This window comes from Rhagoletis zephyria, unplaced genomic scaffold (genome assembly GCF_001687245.7).
Source record: "Rhagoletis zephyria isolate East Lansing unplaced genomic scaffold, Rhagoletis_zephyria_1.1 Rzeph_scaffold_00272, whole genome shotgun sequence".
NCBI lineage: Eukaryota > Metazoa > Arthropoda > Insecta > Diptera > Tephritidae > Rhagoletis > Rhagoletis zephyria.
In genome coordinates this window covers 233001-256379 of record NW_016157356.1, presented here as the reverse complement: position 1 = coordinate 256379, position 23379 = coordinate 233001, and the positions used below count along the sequence as shown (strand labels likewise).

Sequence of the window (23379 nt, the reverse complement as noted above, 5' to 3'; positions counted from 1 at the left end):
TTTCAAATTGCCACATCTTTTTTTTCTCTCAAACTTTTTTGTCTATTAGGGAATAGTACTAACTATTTTCAGTACGAGTAGCAATATGCTAAAATTCGTCGTTTTCGAGTTATGATTTTTTTTCTGAAAATGCACTTATATGATGCTAGCAGATTTTCGTGCCAGTTGAGGGCACAAAAATTGTTGCCCATTATGATAAAGTTTCCTTGCTGGAAATTTTTTGAGGTTGCCCGATCAGAGCCAAAAGTTTTTCCCAATTGGGCTCTAATTTTGGCCCAATTGGGGCCCAATTAGCGATTTGCCCAATCTACCGAAGATTTCCCCAACCAGTGCTCACAATTTGCTCAAAGTGAACATGCATACGCAATTAAAACGTTTTTATCGATAAAATCACACATACACACATCAAAATTCCCTACGAAAAAAAAATTATTTTTTTCTATAAATTTTCCACATACAAATTTTTTGATAAAGAAAATTAGTTTTTGAAAATATGCCATTTCAAAAAAAAATTGGAAAAAATCACAATGGTAGCTCTGAGTATTGCGCAATATTTAAGTATAATGTTATGGGGTGCACTCTACAATAATTTGAGTTATGAATTTTTTTTACACCGAAGTTCAGTAAAATGAGTACATTACCAATTTACAAATTTTTTAATCTTTTTTAGAATTTTTTTGAATATGCAGTTTTATAGCCCATTAAATTTTAGTACAATAAAGTGCAAGCTTTAAGCGATTGGAAAACTGCCGTTAATTTTTTTTTTAATTTTCTTTGAAAACGGTTTTAGGCATTTTCATCGATAAGGAAAAAGTGCAAGAAGCCGTGAGCATAAACAATATTAAAAATCAACGCAATTTTGCAGTAGCTTAACACTACCACTTTATTATACTCAAATTTAATGGGCTACAAAATTGAATACTCAAAAAAATTCTAAACAAAATTAAATTTTTTTTAAATTGTATGTACTCATTTTACTCAACTTCGGTGTAAAAAAATTCATAGCCCAAATTATTGTAGAGTGCACCCCATAACATTATACTTAAATATTGCGCAATACTCAGAGCTACCATTGTGATTTTTTCCAATTTTTTTTTGAAATGGCATATTTTCAAAAACTAATTTTTTTTATCAAAAAATTTGTATGTGGAAAATTTATCAAGAAAAAAATTAAAAAATATTTTTTTTCGTAGGGAATTTTGATGTGTGTATGTGTGATTTTATCGATAAAAACGTTTTAATTGCGTATGCATGTTCACTTTGAGCAAATTGTGAGCACTGGTTGGGGAAATCTTCGGTAGATTGGGCAAATCGCTAATTGGGCCCAAATTGGGCCAAAATTAGAGCCCAATTGGGAAAAACTTTTGGCTCTGATCGGGCAACCTCAAAAAATTTCCAGCAAGGAAATTTTGTCATAATGGGCAACAATTTTTGTGCCCTCAACTGGCACGAAAATCTGCTAGCATCATATAAGTGCATTTTCAGAAAAAAAATCATAACTCGAAAATGATGAATTTTAGCATATTGCTACTCGTACTGAAAATAGTTTATACTATTCCCTAATAGACAAAAAAGTTTGATAGAAAAAAAGATGTGGCAATTTGAAAAAATTCAATTTGAAAAATTTTTTTTTTTGTTTATAAACAATAATTAATTATTAATAAACAATTACTGATGTTTAGTTCACTAGATCGATTCAGTAGATCAATATCTGCAACTTAAAAAAAAATCATTAAAATCCTTGCTTTGTTGCGGCAGTTATAAACGATTTCATCAAAAGTTGCTATTAAGAGAGGAAAAAATAAGCGTTCGTACTCAAAAAGAAAAAAATTCAGTATTCGAAAAGTTCGCATTTTTGAGCAAAAAGAAAAAATACGTGTCTCCTTAAATTGTTCAAGGAACAATCCCTGTGAGCTTTATCGCAAACTTAAATTCACTTTCCCCGGCCTGGGTGATTTGAGATGGAATAAGCCATACATATGTGTGTACATGAATATCTACATATAGGAATGTATGTATATACTAAGTATGTAGTCCTGGTAAGCACTGGTAAGCTTTGAGAACTGGTAATTTATTTAATTAGTACTTTTTAATATATGTACCTTTGATTGTGTCGCTAGATTTTGCTCAACTGTTTTGTGAAACCGCATTAATAAATTTTATGTACAATCTTTGTAAAGTTTCGAAGAAAACTAAAATTAACATTTACTGAAAGACAATGTTAATATCCTTTCACAGGTCCTGTGCCTTCTACTTGTCCAGTTGAGAAAAATATTTTCCTCCAATTTTTGCCTTTTTAAAGCCTTAAAACAAACCCAGATTTTTACACTCGGCACTGAACGTTCGTGTACCTTCGTACAGTGCGGCGAAGAACTCAGGATATATCAGACGTTAGCGAGCAACTTATGTAAAGCTTAGATTTGGTTAAGTGTGAGTCCTGAGGACTCATGATGGTGTTTTGTGCTCCATAAATTTTATCAAAGCTTTAATTATTATTTTACATTTTCTATCAGTATTGTTTGAATATGGCGTCCACATGTACATGATTTTAGAGTATTGACCCCATAAGCAGCGTTGCCAGGTTGATGTTTTTGACGTCATTTGGACGTTTTTTGTATCCTGTTGACGTTTGGACGCTTTTTGTGTAAAAAATTATGTTTTTTAACTTTCCAGTAATTTTTCACTGTTACTAAATCTTGTAAGTAGAACTGACTTTGAATTATTTTCTTAATAACTCTTTACAAACTTTGTTTTTTGCAGCAGCTGCTTCAAAAAATATGTATTCTTTGGACACAGGTGAATTAACCCGCATAAAGAAAATAACACAATTAGTCGCATGGGGCCCCTTATTGAAAGTGTAATGAACGTAAAATGGCTGAAATATTGCTATGTTCCTTCTTAACAGAACGTAATTTAGCATTTTCGACAACAGACCACTTAACCAAATGTTTACAAGAAGAAAAAAAATATATATATTAAAAATCAACGCGATTCTTTAGCACCTTAAAACTTGCACATTATTGCCCTGGAATTAAATTCAAAAAAATTCTGAAAAATCTAAATAAAAAGTTGAAAATCTGGCTGATATTTTGCAGATTTTTTATAATTTTTGCACAAAGTTTGAAATGTGGATTTATATTTTGTTTGTTATATAATGAGCTAGGCTTTTATGGAAAAATAATAAACATTAAATAAACAAAAAAGAAACAGCCGAAATCGATGACTTAATCAGCTGATCACAAGTGTATGTATGAAATGATTTTTATATTAACGATCTCAAACCAGTTTAGAATGAATTTTAAATGTGACAGCAAATGACATTTCAATATACCTTACGTACATATGTTCCTTTGTATACAATGAAAGTTTAATAAGAACAATTCTTTGTGCATACATTTGAAAGAGACGTTTTGGGTAGGAAATGACGTTTTTTCAGACCAAGAGGGACGTTTTCTCATGCCGAAGACCTGGCAACACTGCCCATAAGTGACTCTGCAGAAAACGTAATAAGAAAAAGGCTCGAAGAAGATGAAAATGGAAATGATTTACAAGACGATCTCTCGGATTGCGCGGGACTTTTTCGTGATTGTATTTCTGAAGTATATTCCGACGATGTGGATGCCGATTTTATACCAAGTGACCATAGCACCGCCGCAGAATGCTCCGATAGTGATAACCAATACGGGAAGCTTACATTCTCTGCGTTTGTAAAATACCATTTTTGTCTTACATATACCAGAAATGTATATGGGTAGAGAGCTTCAGGGCAGTGACTTTACCTGCTGCACGTTTCGTTATTTTGTACGATGAGTAAAAATTTTAATTTTTAATTCTGATCACCTACATATCGTCGTTTAAAGTACAAAACCGCGTATCGTCATTCTGCAAAACCGCGTAACTGACATTGGCTGCCAAAAATTGGATTTGCTCACACAATCTATATATCCTCCTGAAATAGATCGTCCTGAAATATACTAGCCAGAAATGCGATTGCTTTATAAAAAAGAAAACCATTTTGAAATATGAGTGTTTTTACACTCTAGAAAATAATTTCTACAACTTCACACACGCGGTTTTGTATTTTGCTGATACGCGGTTTTGTATTTTGTTGATACGCGGTTTTGCACTTTAAACGACGATATGTTACGTTTAAATGTAAGAAGTTTTCGTTTTGCTATTTTTTCCATTTTCTTTCATTAGACTTAAAGTCTTAATTTTTTAGCTTCTCCACGTTAGCAGGAAAGTGACGTTTAAGCTTTATTAATTCTTTGATTATTTTCTGTTGAAAGAGCTTAAAATCTGCCTTTAAGTAGAAAGAAATAATTTAAATAATTAATGTCTTTTGTATTTTTTGAGAATATAAAATGTGAGTCCTGAGGACTCAGGGTGGTGGTTTAACAAATTTTTGTTAGGGGGTGCGATTAAAGGTTAAAGTTTTTGTTGAGTCCCGTGGACTCAGGCAGTGTGATTAAGGGTTAAAGGAAGCTTAGATTGGGAAACAAAGCTGGAGATTGTACAAATACTTTGTAGTAGTTCTTGAATAAACTTGACGTCAATTGTTGAATGCAGTTAATTAATTAGGTAATAATTTGGTATAGCAAAACAGGGGGGGACGCTTTCCGCTTTGAACACGCCGTTAAAAAACGCTCAAATTACTTTGATAGACGATTTCCATATTTTAATACCCAGTAATAATTTAGGAGCGTGCATTCCTTCTTCCATCTTTTCTATTTTTTATGGAGCGGTACAAATTGAAGGGCTTTTGTAGGGCAAACTTCAGAAAGCATTTCGGAGGAGTACTTCTTAGACTGCTTTTTCGACATAACTTCCACGAGGCCGTGACATAAGTTCCATCGATATATTTTTGGTCCAAGGAAGTAAACTCAGACATTACTTCAAAGATCTGTTTCGTGGAAGATATGTCAGAAATAAGTTCCATGATAATTTTGTATTAAATAAGCCGCTCACCGCACAAATTGACTAAGTCCACTTTTTGAAAAATCTTAAATTTAAATATGTTCTTTTTTTAGAAAATTTTGAATGTGCATCACTTCCGCTTTACAGCTTCCTATTAACCGGCTTTTCTTCCGTTTTCTTTCGCTTCTAACCTCTGAAGATGGTGTTAATTCTATCAAATTTTCCCCAGTTATGAATGATTGTTATCAGCCGCGACTCAAGAAAAGAAGACAAACTATTTGGCGGTATTCTGACATCTATAAAGCCTCTATTTTATTGTTAAAGGATCAAATAAGTATTGAGTATTTTGTTATGAAAAGTGGTTTTAGAGAAGGCTACCGAGCCGACTTCTTTAGGAAATGAAGACAAAGACGAATTCGACAATGAAATTGAGGAGGAATTGAATGATGACTTAATCTAATTTTCCAGGTAAATTGGAATGTAAACACTTCCGACGAGCCTCAAGAAGTCTCAAAATGTGCATCAATTGTAAAATAAGCCCGCGCTCGGTGGTCATTTAATCTTTTGTGAATTCTGTCACAATCCTCCAAAGATTAAAATATCCACAAAAGCCAAGTAAATATTCAAAGTCTTGTTTGAATGAGAATATTATTTATCCTCTCTGGCGAACAAATTTTTGCGGAACTAAGTCATGATATAACTTACATGAGATTTTCCTGGAAATTTCCTTTAATGGAGTTGAATGGCATCTTTTGTTTGCGTTGATTGAATCATTGCCATTTTTAATTCGAAAAGATAGCACAACATCGATAGGAGCTTGTTTACAATCCAAACCTGACAATTCGTTCCAAAATACACTATCAGGTTTGAAATGGAACGACATACATACTTATTTATGTATTGTATGTACAATTGTACTTTTTCAGATTTTTTCAGGTTTCACGGTAAAGTCGATACAAATTTACCATTTCAGGATCTTACGTTTATAATATATGTAGCAAAATTAATTTTCTAAGAATTCTTGCATTTTTTATTGACATTTCATAAAATCGCTCACACGAAACCAACAAACTTCGTCACTCGCCTTTTTCCTTTCCAAAGTTTTTTGTGGAAGACCATCTGCATATTTTGTTCTTTATTCTGCGCTTGATTAAAGGCTGGCATTAATTGTTTATGCTGAGTTCTATGTGCATACATGATTAAAGAAAGTCATTCCCAACTTAAATAAAAGTCGTACTTTGATGTAGAGATGGGTCCGGGCCGGGCTTTTGGTATGGGCTCGGCGGGTACGGGTCGGGAAAATTTTACTTGGGCACGAGCTCGCGCGTGCACTGGTGTGGAGTGAATATTCGGTTAGGAAACCACCCCCTCCCAGAAATGGGTTGTGCGCTGGGTTTGAATAATAATAATAAATTGGCGCTTACACATATGTTAGTGTTTGGCCGAGCTTCTCCTCCGACTTGTGGCGTGCGCCTTGATGTTGTATGTATTTTTATGAGAAGCTATTTTTCAAGGCAGAAATACACTCGGAGGTTTGCCATTGCTTGCCGAGGGACGACCGCTGTTAAGAAAAAACCTTTTTCTATATTTTTTGCGATGTTGCTTAGACCAGGGCTTGAACCCAGGTGCTGATGAGTGAAAGCGCGCACTGCTTACCACTACACCACAGCGGCCTTATAAGAAGCTACATAACCCCAAGTAAAAAAATTGGCTTTATGTCTCTGTATAAGGAGTGACATAATTCCACATTTTAAAATTGGAGTTATGTGCTGGTACCCATTTAATGACTGGGCCCACAGTTTGTGTGAGGTTTGGCCGTTATAGCGATCCATCACTCCCCATATTTTATATTTAAGGTTTTCTAATAAAAGGAAGAGTACAAACTAAATTTCATCGAAATCGGATGAAATTTAAGCCAACTTTTTCTTCACTTCTTCACTTCTTATAAGGTGTCATAATCCCAATTGGGATAGTGTCACTTTTGATCCTAAAGCATAATTTCCAGCTTTCAAGAAAAACAAAAAAATCATATATAAACACGCCCACTAAATGAATAAGAAATTTTCTATTAAACTTTCATCTACGCAAAAATACTTACTTCCGCCGCTCTTTTCTGGAAACACAGAAAGGAGAATTCTATTTAGTGAGGGTTATAATTCTTAAGCGCAGCCGAAGGCCTCCTACGCAGAAAGAAGTTCAGCACAAAAATACTTCCGCCCCTCTTTTCCGGCAACACAGAAAGGAGAACTATATTTAGTGAGGGTTATAATTCCTAAGCGCGGACGAAGGCCGCCTACGCAGAAAGAAGTTCAGCGCAAAAATACTTCCGCCCTTCTTTTGCGGCAACACAGAACGGATAATTCTATTTAGTAAGGGTAACAATTCCTAAGCGCGGCCGAAGTCCGCTTACGCAGAAAGAAGTTCAGCGCAAAAAGTCGCACGAAAAGATCCAATTATAAATTCTAAAACTAAATAATAAAATCATGCGTCTAATTTCAAGACCCGACGGACCGGTACTCACACTTTTTTTTTACTAATAATCATTAACATCTACATTTCAAGGTGTATTGTTTGATAAAAAGTAGGAAAATACCAAATAAATGACATTTAGCTTCACCTGAATATTCCACGACACTTAAATAATTAATTACAGTTGAAAAAAGAACACTTGCTTTAATGGGTTCATCGCCAAAGGCAATTAAATTGATTAGTCGGTACCGCACCAGTATTTTTTATTTTTTTTAATGTACAGTTCGTGGATAGGAGATGAGTAAATGATGTGAATGTTTGAATTTATGACTTTCACTTTTCCCTCTCTAAGCCCAATTGGGTTTTTATTAACTGTCACCATGTCACATAATTGAAACACTGTGCGACGCCCCTTTTCGATACTTTTATATTTCATATTATTTTACTTTTCGCAATTTTCTATTTTTAAAGTACTTAGTTAAGTATTGCACACAAATTTGTTTAATTACATACAATCTTGTTAACCGTTTTCTTACTTGATTTAATCATTTTAGTTACAAAGGAGATTTTACATGGCATCAATGGCGCCTTCCGTGCTGGAGAACTAACCGCCATAATGGGTCCGTCAGGCTCTGGAAAGAGTACACTACTCAACGTAATGACAGGCTTCAGGTATGAATTTATGAAGCTTCATACTTATTTCATTAGGGTGGTCCAAACTAAGTAAAGCTGGAATTTGTATGCTCTCACCGCCTAAGACTGGTTTATACCGAAACATTTTTCTATTTTGAAATCCAAAAATATTTAGAAGTCGCTCAAAGCGCTCAAACTTTTCCACGTATTTTATGTCAGAAAAACCACTTTTCGTAAAAATGGTATAGAATTTTTGAAATGATTGTTTTTCGACCGGAACACTGAGATTTTCTTCACGAGACTTCCAATAACAATTTTTATTTATCCCTCATTGCATCTTCTGGCATTTTCTTAGGGGTTTGGCGGATCTGTAAAATATAGTTACTATGAAGAAAATGGTTAAATAAATAATTGGGTATTATTATTGGAAATCTCCTGTTTTTTTTTTCTCATGTAAAGTACATGGAAAACTTGGAGCGACTTCTAAATATTTTTTGATTTCAAGATAAAAAATAGGGTTATATTTTTTCGGTATAGAACAATCCTAGGGGGTGGGAGCATAAAAATTCCGACTTTACTTTTTAACTTGCATTTTTGCACCACCCTTATGTATGTACATATGCACATATTCACATTTGTATGCAAAATTTAAATAACATAAAATTTTTTTTCTTAATTGATATGCAAAACCTTTTATGTTAACTGATATTTATAAAGTGTAAGTGCAATAGCTGTTTACACTTAAATTGTCGCTATGTGCACTAAGCAACATTTCATTAAAAATTGTAAGTATAAATTACAAGAAATGTCGGTATGGTATAGAAAAGTTTGAGGATACGGTACTTTGCGTTAAAGACTCAATATTTTAATTGTAAGTAGTGCCATACAGTCGGTAAGGTTATAACACAAATGGAGGAACCTACAATTTTACGTCGTCTCCGAATGAAAGCTTTTTCAAATACACTCGGAGGTTTGCCATTGCCTGCCAAGGGGCGATCGCTGTTAAAAAAAGTGCTTTTTCTAAAAGTGCCGTTAGTGCCAAATAATTTTTAAGATATACATAACTACACATACATACATATCGCTAGCTTAGAGTGAAAAGTTGCTAAGCTCATTTTTAAGAATTTTACAGGAGAGGGAAAAATTTACTACAGCAATTTTCTTTAAGTATTTTGCAAGACATCGAATACAACATTTTGCGCGTTTAGAGAAAAGCAAAACTCCATGCGAACCAGAAGGTTTCGCCGTTATTTTAAAGATTTTTTATTACATTAGCCTGCCTGGAAAAAAACAAGTACCTCAATTAATTTGGAAATGCTTCCTTTATTAAAATATGAGTTCTCACAAAAAGTGGACTCAGCAACTTTTCAACCTAGCGATATCGAACCCATAACATTACTCACTAACTACCTAAAAGAATTTAAAAACAATTAAATCATTAAACTAGTTTCAGTGTTTATTAAAACACTATTTCTAAAGAAATTTTTAATTGAAGAGCTTGTTTGTATAAAGTTTTATAAATATGCTGTGAAGAAATAAAAATATTAGATAGGGCCTTTCTATATGTATATCAAAATAAATTAATTGTAATTTAAACTTAACAAGTAAGAAAGTCTAAGCAAGCATCAATTTTGAATAAATTAGCTTTAATATTTACGGATTTATCGAAGATTNCATTTATGTATACATTTGTCTATATCTATCTCGATTCGTTTTGGCTGTTACAAACAACCGTTATGTGAACAAAATTAATATACCCTTGTGCACAAGTGCGCTCGGGTATAAAAATACATATGTACGTATAATTTTGATTTTTGTTGACCAGTGTCATCATTTCCATTCTACCTTTTACTCTCAATAATAAAAAAAGCTCCCAACAAGTTAATGCACTTATAAAGACATTAACATTTATGTACATACACATGTATTTTAATGGAAATATATAATTTTATTGATTACTTAGTAAAGTGGAAGAGGCGATTTGGAATTCAATTACAATTATTATGAGAACAAAGTATTACAAGCAAAGTGTTTTTAATGGTCACTAGCCTTTGTTTACGATTCATTAACTTTTATGAGCAAGGAAATTGACTAATATCAAATATTGTGTTTTTTGACAAATTTTCAAATTTTTCAGAAACATCGTCATTGGTACAATAATATTTGCCCTGCAAGCTCACTTGCGAAACAAGTTTGAAGATTTGAAAAGTTACCTTAAAAGGACTAACGTGTTAGCCACGACCTAAAAGCAGAGAAAGTCGTCGATTGTTTCTTTACTTATAACCTGATTTCTTAGTGGTATTACACTGGATATTTTTCTATTGATACACACTTTCAGTACCCGGATATTTACCTAATTGCGGGTATGAACACATTTGAATAACGAATAATCTGATACGCCGGATCTAAATAGCCAAATTTGCTAGACCCTAGATATGGATCCGTCTGAAGAGTTAGAGCATTAAAATTTATTCATACAGAAACTGAACAAGAACATGATGTCAGATTTTGTCAATTACAGTCCTAAAGATGGTTTCTGGGGAAGAAATTTTGTCTGGTCCTCTTTATCTCAGTAGCTTGATTGAAAAGAAATTGTGGCAGCAAAAAGGAAATTAGCTGTTAGCTTAATGCACTTCAGATGGTAATAAAAGTTCATTTAGCGGCCACAGCTTCACTCACCGAACAGAAAGGGCAGGAATAATAGCTTAAGTACATACATACATACGTATACTGAAAATAAAATTTCGTAAAAGTGCTACGAAAATCTTTCGTAGTGTTGGTTTTTGTACAATGCACGAAACTTTCGTTCATAATACGAACACATTTTTCACAACGAAACAAGATTTTACGAACCATACATAAATATAACGTAAGGACTTTCGTAAGGCATTTTTTCAGTACAATTTACGAAATCTTGCGTTTCTTTTACGAAACACATTCGTAAAGCACTGAACAAATCTCTGTACGAATAATTTTGTATATCGTAGGAAGGTATTCGTAAGATTTACGTATGGTTTTAAATTTACGAAATCTACAATTCTGTATTCGTACAATTTAGTTAATAATTTCGTATAAAGTACTAATGCAGAAACATGTTTTTTAAATTCGTACAACATACGTATATTTTCGTACAATATACTCAATTACCGGCAGTTTAATATTTCATCATATTTTTTGTATCGCGTGTCATTGCGGAATTAATTGTTGGCTGCTGTGAAACGTATAATATAATTTTAAACGTTTTAAAAAGGGATTTGCTGGATAAAAAAACAATACAAAATTCAATATTAAAGCTGTGGATATACTATGCTTTTAAGCATACAATGTTTTTAACATCGCCTACGCTGCGCCTTGCGCTGCAATGTGGGACTTGATAAATAGGCAATTTCATCAGTTACCTATCAACGGCAAGCCTAAGCCAGGAGCACTACTTAATGAAATTAAAAGTAGGTACATGTATGACTTTTCACTGAAACTTGCTTTTTAGACGCCTTATAATTTTCCTTTAATTTATAGTCGTCAAGGAAACAAACATCAATGAAGCTGAGAATCTGTCAAGTGCCTCTACATAAAAATATTATAATGTTTAAGAAAGTAAAACCAGTATTTTTTATATTCTTTCATATTTTATATCTTATTTTATATTTAGTTTTGTTGAGTCTCATAGTTTAACACTTTGCATCAATATACTTTATCGAATGAAGCCTAAGCAATAAAAAAATACGTAGTATAGAACCTATTCGTATGCATANTTTTTTACAGTGTGGAGAATGAAAGCAAAATCGCACATTCTACGAAACAAGCGCAGATTTTACGAAAGTAATTTCGTTAAATATACGAATTATCTCTGTGCATTTTACAAAAATTTCGTTAAAAAATAAATAAATAGTACGAATTTTTTTAGTAAATAGTACGAAATTCGTTAGTAAATAGTACGAAATTCTTTAGTAAATATTACTAAATTCTTTAGTAAATAGTACGAATACATTCGTAAAATGTACTAAAAATCTGATGCCTCATATTTTCGTAGTATGTACGAAAACGGTTTTGTGCAATCCACGAAAACTTTCGTGGCTCAAAATGACGAAAAATTTCGTAAGATTTACGCAAGTTTTCGTTATATTTACGCAGATTTTATTATCAGTGTAGGTATTTGTGTATATGAGGAAAAAATAAATATTTCCACTATAGATTACCTAGCTGAAGGAGCAAAAAAGGCAAGTACACAAACCCAAATTGTACTAAAAATATCATTATTTGTCGCGGAGTTCAGAGTTGGAGTAGTTTTAAGAAATACATATATTAAATACGTATGGTTTGAAGTGTACATAATAGTTTTGCAGATGTTGTTTATATTGAAGATAATAATAAACCAAAAAAACTAACCTTTTGATTAGACAAACCCCATATATCCTGCACTGGAATTTGTTTTAGATCAAGTAATCTTTAAGCAAAAGACAAAACCGGTTTCAATTCTCATATAAAAATTTAAGATTATCTTTAATTTCTTCATGATGAGATGATAGTATTTAAGCCTGTGAGGTAACTTCTTTCATTTAAAAAAGAATTATAGAAATCGGTTAACGTGGTTCAAAGTTATGCGGAAATATACAAAAAAAAAATATTTCGACGAATTGATAACCTTTATCCTTTTTGTGAAGTCGGTTAAAAATAGTTCACCACCTTCAGCGGAAAGGTCGCACTCCTCATGAAAACTACTTACGTTGTTCACTAGAAGGTATGGAGGATGCACACTATCCGATGTAATCTGGTATTGGATACTGATAGCAGGAGGGATTATGGCTGAATTCATGTTTTGTCACATCTATCATTAAAACTCGTAATTCGCATAAAAATTTGCGGTACTGGTTTCTATCTGAAATTAATGTCGTATAACATTTTAGAGAGGATGACCTTCAAAAAAAAAAAACGCCGATACAGGTTAACTTAATTTTAGATCGTGGATTACGGATCTGTATATTTAATGTATTTCTAGATTGGGTAATTTTTCTAAGATATTTCCATTTTAAGTTTGTGAATGAAAAAAATTCAAACTTTAACAGGGGGAAAAATCAGATATTTTGTCTTTTAAGCCTGTATTTAACAAGAAAAAATCAAGCTACTAACGAATAAAATCGATGTGTAAATTAAACTGTGAATGGTGAAACGAGAATGCGCTATGGTCTTTTTTGTATGAAATGTGAGCAGAAGAATGTTACTCATACGCCATGTACGAGTATGGTAATTGCGCATTCAATATCATTTCCCCACTCACAACTTTATCTCCAACATATCTTATCGTTTGTCAGAGCCAGTTTATAGGCGTGCGATGCCAGCAAGCAATGTCCAGTTAGAACAGCCACCAGTGGCTTAGCGTCCTCCCTCTTGAGGGAAAGGAGAAACTTCGTGAGCGTCATGTCATACTCTCTGCACATAACCCAGGACAACTTACACCCTTGCGTTTTGTTCCACGCCTTCTGCACCTTCCGGATCATGGACAGGTCGAGTTCCCGTTTCATCGCTTGGAGGGAAATCGGCACCTCTGCTATCGGCTTGGCTTCCGACAGAGCACCCTCTTTGGCCAGCCTTCCGACCTCTTCGTTGCCAGTCACGCCGGTGTGCCTCGGAATGTAGCAAATTCAGAGCTGATCTGGACTCCGCCACACTTCTAGAGGAAGTGCTGTGAGATAGTAGCGGCTTTATTCCAGCCTGACTGTCTATATAGAGATTCACCCGCTTGTTATCTCGAGTGCTGTTCATTGCTCTGCCGCCCTCCTTATGGCCAATACCCCCGCTTGGAAATCGCTGCAATAGTTTGGTAGCTTATAAGATTTGTTGATCCGCGCATACGACTGCCGCCCTACGTCTGTGCAAATCCGGGATCACATAGTCAATCCCACCAAGTAAAGTCGATGCTATACTACTGTGACCGTAAGACTTGCGCACAAACTGACCCGTAGCAAAAAGCCTGGCGGCAGTTTTCGACGCTATATTCTTGGCCGATAGGTCCGCCGGAAAGAGATGCAACAAGGTATAGAGTGCCGCTGTCTGTATAGTCCTAAGTGCCGCTATCATGCCGATCATTGATAGCTTATATACACTTTCTATACTCCTAACAAATGTTTTCTTTTCCAAAGCTGTCTACCAATCCAGCACCCCATGGAACAGTATCGGTCTGACTATCGCCGTGAAGACCCAGTGAGAAGGAGAAGGCGACAAGCCCCAGGTGCAGCTCAGCATCTTTTTGCATGCATAGAATGCCACGGAAGCCTTTTTCGCTCTCTCCTCTACATTGAGACGCCACGATAGCTTACTATCGAGGATTATTCCGAGGTACTTGGTACTTTGCTTCACCTGAAGGGTCTCCCCATCCAGCTTAGGCTTGGCCCAGATCGGAACCTTGTATTTCCTGGTGAAAAGTACCAGATCTGTTTTTTTTGCGTATCCTTTCAGTATCCTGTTGACCACCAGCGACCAAAGTAGCGAGGATAATACGCTCTCATGTCTACTCCACTGCACCGAAACACTTCTCCAGCTCAACATACTGCTTATCCAGTTCGAAATTACGGGATGAACCCCTATCGTCGTCATTCTGTCCAAGATGGCTTGCGTTGAGACATTGTTGAACGCCCCCGTTATGTCCAGGAAGACACTCAACATGAATTCCCCGTTCTCCAGGGCCGCTTCTATTCGTCTAACAACTTTTTGTAGGGCGGTATTTACTGATCTTCCTTTCGTCTAGGCGTGTTGTGCCTTTGAAAGGTGTCCCGCTATGCTTTGTTTGATATATGCGTCTATTAGCCTCTCCATGGTCTTTTGAAGAAACGATGTTAGGCTAATGGGCCTGGAATCCTTTGGGTATGCGTGGCCACTTCTGCCCACTTTGGCAGGAAGATCACCCTCGCAGTCCTCCAAGACGTTGGAACGTAGTTCAGCCTTAAACAGCCATCAAATATGTTGCACAGCCAACCCCTGGTCTTCTGGCCCGCCTTCTGCAGCCTCGCAGGAAACATGGCGTTCAGGCCCGGCGACTTATACTGCGAAAATGAGCTCAAGGCCTACTCCAGTCTAGACGGCGTCGCCAGTTCCCTTGCAAGGCTATCCTCTCCGACTACAGGTGTTATTTAGTTTAAATATTTTTAATTATGTCTTATACCCACAGTTTGGGTGAATACCCAAGTTTAACTCCCTAATATGTAATTAGAAAAAGAAATGAGCCATGCAAAATTCGTCACTTATTAATCTGTAATTATAAAATAACCTCAGATTAAACCGAGAACTTTTCGGTGTTCAACCTTATTTTATCGATTATTATTGCGAAGAAGAGAAGAAATGTTAAATGTGAAAGTAAACAATTATAGACGCTAGCAAGAAAAAGAGGTTTGTAAAAATAATTTTAATAAAACATTAAGTTAAAATATATTTAAATTGCTTAATTTAGTAGAAAAAAGTCAACACAAAGGCGCAGGGAAGAAACTTCACTATTCCTTGTGTTGTGATAAAAACATGCATAACAAATTTGACGGCTGATATTCCGAGATTTGCCTGGGTAAACGGGGTAATTGATTGAGATTATATTTACATATCTGTAAACATACTTTTACCTTGTCCCATCACTACTCGTAGGCAATGTATTCAACTCCGAAAGTTCTAGTTTTGCAATGAAAATTTCCACATATATACTCACATATGTACAGATGTACAAGTACACACCTTGCTGTGAAAAACCCAACCACTCAGTAAAAAAATAAAACGCAATTAATTACCTTTCGTACCAATTTGAGAAAAAAACTTATCTAAGCAGTAAAAGTAAACGAAAGAAAAATATGGGGCGAAGGGGGGATGAATTAACAGACTAACTGGTATGATGCTACTAGTATTTGTACTGGTGGATGCTGATGCATAACCAGCCAATAGACATCTCGTAGGACATCGCGATGTTAAAAATACCAGTCCCTTACATTGAAAAAGGGTACAACGTCAACGAGTTGGACTGAAACGCAAACTGGTAATATTCTAGTTCACAACTAGTAGCTTTCCCTGCAGGGTATAACTTCTACATATTTACATACATATTCAAATGCGCCCTTCGATTCAGTCAACAAACCTAACTTAACCTAACCTAACAACAGTATGCACATTATACTGCTGCCAATGAACTACGATCAGGATCGGAAGTAAGCTGAACAACTTAACCTTCAAATTTACTGATTCATTGGCTCTTGCAAATATGAGATTACATGAATATGTATGTACATAAAAATAAATACATAACTTTTGTACACAGAATTTCAATTAAGTTGATTGAACTGCACACTGAAAATAAAATCTGCGTAAATATAACGAAAACTTGCGTACATCTTACGAAATTTTTCGTCATTTTGAGCCACGAAAGTTTTCGTTAATTGTACAAAACCGTTATCGTACATACTACGAAAATATGAGACATCAGAATGAGTTCGTATTATTTACGAAAGAATTTCGTATTATATCTTTTCTTTTTTACAAAATTTTTGTAAAATGCATAAAAATAATTCGTATATTATTTTCGTAAAACCTGCTGTTGTTGCTTTCTTTCGCCACACTGCACACTGGCGGGAATTGGATTTTTTTTTGGCATAAATTCAAGATTTTTTAGCAATATATTCTTGATATCAGTTATTTTTATAAAAGTACATATCTTCGGTCCTTACGAAGATTAGCTCATTTCACTATTCGTGTCGAAGACTAGCACATTTCATTATTCGCGTGGAAAAGTAGCACATTTCATTGTTTGTGTGGAAGACTAGCACATTTCAGATTTTTGCGTGGAAAAGTAGCATATTTCAGATTCTCGCGTGGAAAAGTAGCACATTTAAGGTTTAAAGTAAATCATAAAAGCATAGTTTGTATTGAAAATTCAAATCAGAAATCATGAAATTCAGACGGTATATACCGTTTAGTGATCATTTGCTGAAGATCATCCACTTTTCTTTTTTTTAAAGGTATTTTTCCTTTATTAGGTTTATGCAATTCAATTTGTTTTATGGTTAACCATTGAAATTTTTTTCAGTATGTTCAATTTCAATTAAAATAAAGAGAATTAAAAAAAATAAAATCCATGTAAACTACCCACGTTTAAAACTTTGTAGAAATCCAAAATAAAATTTAACAAATTTCCATACAAATTTCAAACTTATTTACTCAGAAGTGTTACAATTTATTTGAGTATGCTGGTTTATAGCCCATTCAATTTTAGTGTGATAATGTGCAAACTTCAAGAGTCTAAAAATTACCGTTGATTCTTTTTGTCGCATTTGCTTCCATATAACGAATAAACACAATTTACTTTTATATGGAAGAAAATCGCAACAACGGAAGTCTTTAGCCACTTGGAACTTGCACATTATTGCAATAAAATTGAAAGGCCTCTAAAACTACATATATACTCAAAAAATTCTGAGAAAATAAGTTTGAAAATTGGATGAAAATTCGTTGATTTTTTTTTTAGTTTTCTACAAAGTTTTAAACTTGGGTTTATATGGATTTTTTTAGAGAATGAACTTTATTTTAATGAAAATTTTTAAAAATAAATAAATAAACATAAGTGGAAAACAATATCACTTTCAAATCAGGTGCTCTTGATATGACTGCATGTATATTAGGGTGTTATTTTCACTGAGAATTTTGACTGGAGAATTTCATTGGCTTTCATTTACCGTATCTTATATTAAGAATTTTAAATTGGTTAGATATTCGTGATTAAAAGGAACTAATTTTTGCTTTAAGCTGAATAGCGATAAATTGCAAATATCTCGAAAACGTATCCATATAAAAAAAATTAACTCGATTTTTGAAAACAGCGAGCAATTCTACATAGGCATTGGATAGTGGCGTCTGGAGAACAATTTTGCTGTAAACCAGTAAATTATAATTAGATTTTATTTGAGTAATAACAGTTTTAACAGCTGACATATAAAAAACTCCTCGAAATTTTTCAATCAAAATTATAATGTAGTTGATTGATTAATCCTTATTAATGCATATGTGTAAACTAAATGGTTCCATTTGAAAAGACAATCTTAACTAATAGCCAAATATAAATTTAGCTTAGTAAGTAGAGTGGAGTACAAAACTTAAATGCAAATACATAGAGGAATATTAACAGGAAATCGATACCTAAGTGGAGGATCGACCTATCTCGGCAGCCAGTTCGAAAACGCGCTATTTCAGAAAAATTTTCAAGAACGCCCTATCTCAGAATTCGGTTCAAAGAAGCCCAAACTCAGTTGCCGAGTCAAAAACGCCCTATCTCAGCACATTTTCAAACATTTTCATTTGAGATAGTGCACTTTTGAACCGAATTCAGAAATAGGGCCTTCTTAAATTAAATTCTGGGATACGGTGTTTTTCAATAAAATTCTGAAATAGGGTGCCCATGGCAGTGCGCGCCACCATTCCGCATGGCTTGGGTTCGAGTTCAGTTTTCGACCAACATAAAAAAAAACAAACACTGTTATGCAAAAGTAAATTGCAAGAAGCAATGAGGTTGCGCACCAGTGTTTGGTTTCTTTCTGATAAGCCATTAATAAAACAACAACAATAAAAAGCAAAGGAACAAAACTTAAAATTCACCCACTCACCTTTGCCTAGCTAGCAATCACAGGTAGCAATCAGTGTTACCACATTTTTTATTTTTTTTTTACCAAAGTCCCCAGAAAAAGTTGCCAAATTCAACAAAAAATTACCAAACTTATTTTATGTGCTGAACTGTACAAACATACATATCGAGACCTAACCGCCAAAATAACGTAAGCGACATTTTTTCAAAAATTTATTTTTGATGCAGAAATATTTCTAGAGCATCTAGCCGCGTTTCGGCATCAAAAAAAAAAATAAAATTATTGAACCAATTTCGCTTACGTTATTTTGGCAGTATTTCCGATTCTGCCTTGTTCTACATTTCGATCCACTTCGAATCGGAATTCTATCGGAAATTGGATGTTCTGCATTCAGAGTATCTGAATTTTTTTTTCGGAAATATTCTGATCAAGTAAAAGCCAGTGGAATAGAAAAAGAACAAAACAAAAAACAAAAATATAAATGTAAATGATCAAAGAAACATTTTAAACTTTAGCGAAAAACGAAAAATCTAAGTAAACGAATTTAAATTGAACAAAAAAAAATTAAACTGCGACAGCTTTAGTTGGAGCTAGAGCGCTTCGAATTTTAAAATAGTAAAAAGTTTGTTGTTGTTTATTGTTCAATTGCAAAACTCGTTTTAATTAAATAGGGGTAATTTTATTCGCAATTTCGTAACCAATTACTTGTGCTTCACTTTTCAAATAAATTTCTATTGGTACAAATCTATCTACTTCACTATCTACATACTTCGCTATAGCTTTCTTCAACTTCTTCATATACCACGTTTATACGTAAGCTATTTGCAAATAAAAATAATTTGCAAATACCTAACTCACTGTTTATTCGATGGTGAAAAATTCTTTTTTAATATTGCCTGATTATAAAAAGGCAATAATATGACCATCGAAAAAGAAAATAAAGTTAACAAGTAAGAAAGTCTAAGTTCGGGCGGAGCCGAACATTAAATACCCGGCGCAAATATTAAATAAATGTTTTTTCACCTTTCCGANTCCTTCAATTTCGAAATATTGAAGTTTCAAGCATTTCTGAAGTTTACCGTTATATGAAAAGCGGCCTAAATTTTAGTCCCCTTTCAATAATTTTCAACGTTTTGTTTTTATGTGGCAAGCACAATAACCATACCCAGTTCGGTACAAATTGGTAGAATGGTTACCGAGATACATATATGTGATCATAAGTGGGCGGTGCCACGCCCATTTTCCAAAATTTAATCACAAACGTATTTCTTGGTTAAGAATTGTTGCAAGCATCAATTTTGAATAAATTAGCTTTAATATTTACTGGTTTATCGAAGATTTTGTATTTCTCTAAATTACCGTTATATGGGATGTGGGCGTGGTTATTGTCCGATTTTAAAAATCTTCGGCCATTTGGTATGTTGTGCAAAGGATAACAACTGTGCCAAGTTTGGAAGAAATTGGTGCAGCGGTTACCAAGATATACACACCATAAGTGACGGTGGCTACGCCCATTTACCGAAAATTTATACTATTCTTATTTTTCGTCTAAAACTTATTGTAAATATCAATTTTGAGTGAATAATCTCCAGTAGTTATGAAAATATCGCAGTTTTCGTATTTCTGAAAATTACCGTTATATGGGAAGTGGGCGTGGTTATTGTCCGATTTTAAAAATTTTCGGCCGTTTGGTATGTTGTGCGAAGGCCAACAACTGTGCCAAGTTTGGAAGAAATTGGTGCAGCGGTTACCAAGATATACACATGTAACCATAAGTGGGCGTGGCTACGCCCATTTTCCAAAAATTTATAATATTCTTATTTTTCGTCTAAAAATTATTGTAAATATCAATTTTGAGTGAATTATCTTCAGTAGTTACTAAAATATCGCAGTTTTCGTATTTCTGGAAATTACCGTTATATGGGAAGTGGGCGTGGTTACAGCCCGATTTCGCCCATTTTAAATACAAAATTTCGTTGAGATATCTCACGCCGGCCGCTGTGGTGTAGTGGTAAGCAGTGCGCGCTTCCATTCCGCAGCACCTGGGTTCAAGCCCTGGTCAAAGCAACATCGCAAAAAATATAGAAAAACGGTTTTTTCTTAACAGCGGTCGTCCCTCGGCAGGCAATGGCAAACCTCCGAGTGTATTTCTGCCATGAAAAACAGCTTCTCATAAAAATACAATCGCCGTTCGGAGTCGGCGTAAAACTGTAGGTCCCTCCGCTTTGTGTGACAATATCAAGGCGCACGCCAAAACTGGGAGGAGTAGCTCGGCCAAACACTAACATATGTGTAAGCGCCAATCTATTATTATCTCAATTTTTGCTCGAGTTATCGTGTACACGGACAGACGGACAGACGGACAGACGGACGGACAGACAGACATGGCTTAATCGATTTCTTTTTTCATCCTGATCATTTATGTATACATTTGTCTATATCTATCTCGATTCGTTTTGGCTGTTACAAACAACCGTTATGTGAACAAAATTAATATACCCTTGTGCACAAGTGCGCTCGGGTATAAAAATGGCAACGTCTTGATTATAAAAAGGCAATAAAATGACCATCGAAAAAGAAAATAAACCTAGGAATGGCGGCGTCTTGCGCTTATTTGCAAATAGTACCACTAATCAATACTTATTTGCGTGATTTAGTTATTTGCAAATAAAAAAATTAACTCAGCGTTTATATGGTAAAGTTTACCATTTTGCAAATTGTTATTTGCAAATAATGCGTGCATATAAACGTAGTTATAGTCAAATTCAGGAATGTGGTGGCGAAAAACGTTATGCATGCAACATATTTATTAATTATTTTCGCAACCTCATAGTTTGTACTGAAAGGTTACTAATAAACACTGAAAACGACTTTTGAGAACTCCAATATTACCTGCCGAAGAATATGTTTGATTAAATGCGTGTTGTAAAGACCGTGGCTATGGATTTATAAACGGTGTCAACAGAAAAGGTTCCAGGGCATACCCGACTTCGCCCAATAACCACGAATGGCGATCACTATCTCGATTTTATCCCCAGTTAAACATCGTTACCTAAATCACTGACTCCATGCACACAACATTGTGCCGGTAACGTCGGCAATGGTACGGTGCTCCTTCCCAAAGCGATGCTGGTCCATTCGCTTTGCTCCCAGGAATGGAACTGTTTGCGTACATAAGGCAGCAAGTCACCCAAAATCTTTAGGAGTGCAAGAGAGCTATAAAATATAAAATTATACTTTGAAATAGCAAAAGAGAAACCAGTTGCTTGCATACTACTTACGCAGAGTCCGGTAATTATATGGGATTGCTCCGATCGCGCAAGATTGTTTGCCTCACTTTTTCATTTGTTTGCTGCTCATTATTGAGCAAAACAGCTAATAAAACCATTGAACTCGTTTTAATTTTCACTTTTTAATTTCTTCAAAAGAATTTTGACACTTCAGAACGCAATTGACAAGTAGGAGGTTTGTTTCTTTTTTTTCTACAATCCGATTCGATATTAACTTCGAAACAAAAGTTCCGATAGGATTGTGGAACACCATTGAAATTCAGCAGAACAGGGCTGTATATTTTTATTAAAAAAAAAAATAAAACAAATTTAAATTACAAAAAATAATACGTTAAAACTTGTCAAAATATGGTGCGGCTATAATTTTTGTTTCATGTAAACAAGTGACAAAAAAATATAAAAAATTTAACGCTTGAAGCAAAGCTTTCGACTCATACATAGCCAGAGGGAAGTCCCCCGCTAAATGCCGTAGATTTTTGAACGAGAACATACATATTTACGTAGAATTGTACTCACATGTATGGTTGCCGGGTAAACCGGAAAATTGGTGGTAATTTTAAAGCTGACGAACTGACAGGCAAAGGTAGGACCACTCAAAACCTTCAAGGAAAGGACACGGTGGACATAATTAGCTTTCAAGCACTTTGTTAAAGATCACAACATTATAAATAGTAACCAAGGAACGCTGGAACAACTTTCGCCTTGCGTAACTTTCAGGATTACCTGGTATTTCTGTAAAAGGCCCGTAAGTGTTGGGCCACTTACTAATGTGGAATCGGAACCTATACTGAAAAAGTTACCAAATAGAACATGTAAGAAAGTCTAAGTTCGGGCGGAGCCGAACATTAAATACCCGGCGCAAGTATTAAATATATGTTTTTTCACCTTTCCGAAAGCTACCGCTAGATGGTAAACCGGGGTGTACCAATTTTGAGTAGCGTCCTTAAATTTCGAATTATTACAGTTTCAAGCATTTCTGAAATTTACCGTTATATGAAAAGCGACCGGAATTATAGCCCGACTTCAATAATTTTTAACAATTGTCTTTTATGTGGCAAGCACAATAACCGTACCGAGTTTGGTACAAATTGGTAGAACGGTTACCGATATACGTATATGTTATCATAAGTGGGCGGTGCCACGCCCATTTTCCAAAATTTTACCATAAACGTATTTCTTGGTAAAGAATTGTTGCAAGCATCAATTTTGAATAAATTAGCTTTAATATTTACTGATTTATCGAAGATTTCGTATTTCTCTAAATTACCGTTATATGGGATGTGGGCGTGGTTATTGTCCGATTTTAAAAAGTTTCGGCCATTTTTTATGCTGTACCAAGGCCAACAACTGTGCCAAGTTTGGAAGAAATTGGTGCAGCGGTTACCAAGATATACACATGTAACCATAAGTGGGCGTGGCTACGCCCATTTTCCAAAAATTTATAATATTCTTATTTTTCGTCTAAAAAT

The 23379-nt window shown here is 34.6% G+C and overlaps 1 protein-coding gene across 2 annotated transcripts in view; it reads left to right on the top strand.

Annotated features, from left to right (window-relative positions):
* The window catches only part of LOC108358593 (ATP-binding cassette sub-family G member 4), a 199732-nt gene that overhangs the window by 72679 nt on the left and 103674 nt on the right, over positions 1–23379 (top strand). For both annotated transcript variants that reach the window (XM_017610015.1, XM_017610014.1), the window contains one exon: positions 7941–8058. In XM_017610015.1, the coding sequence (XP_017465504.1) occupies positions 8003–8058 (56 nt within the window). In that variant the 5' untranslated portion in view covers positions 7941–8002. The remainder of the gene's footprint in view (positions 1–7940; positions 8059–23379) is intronic.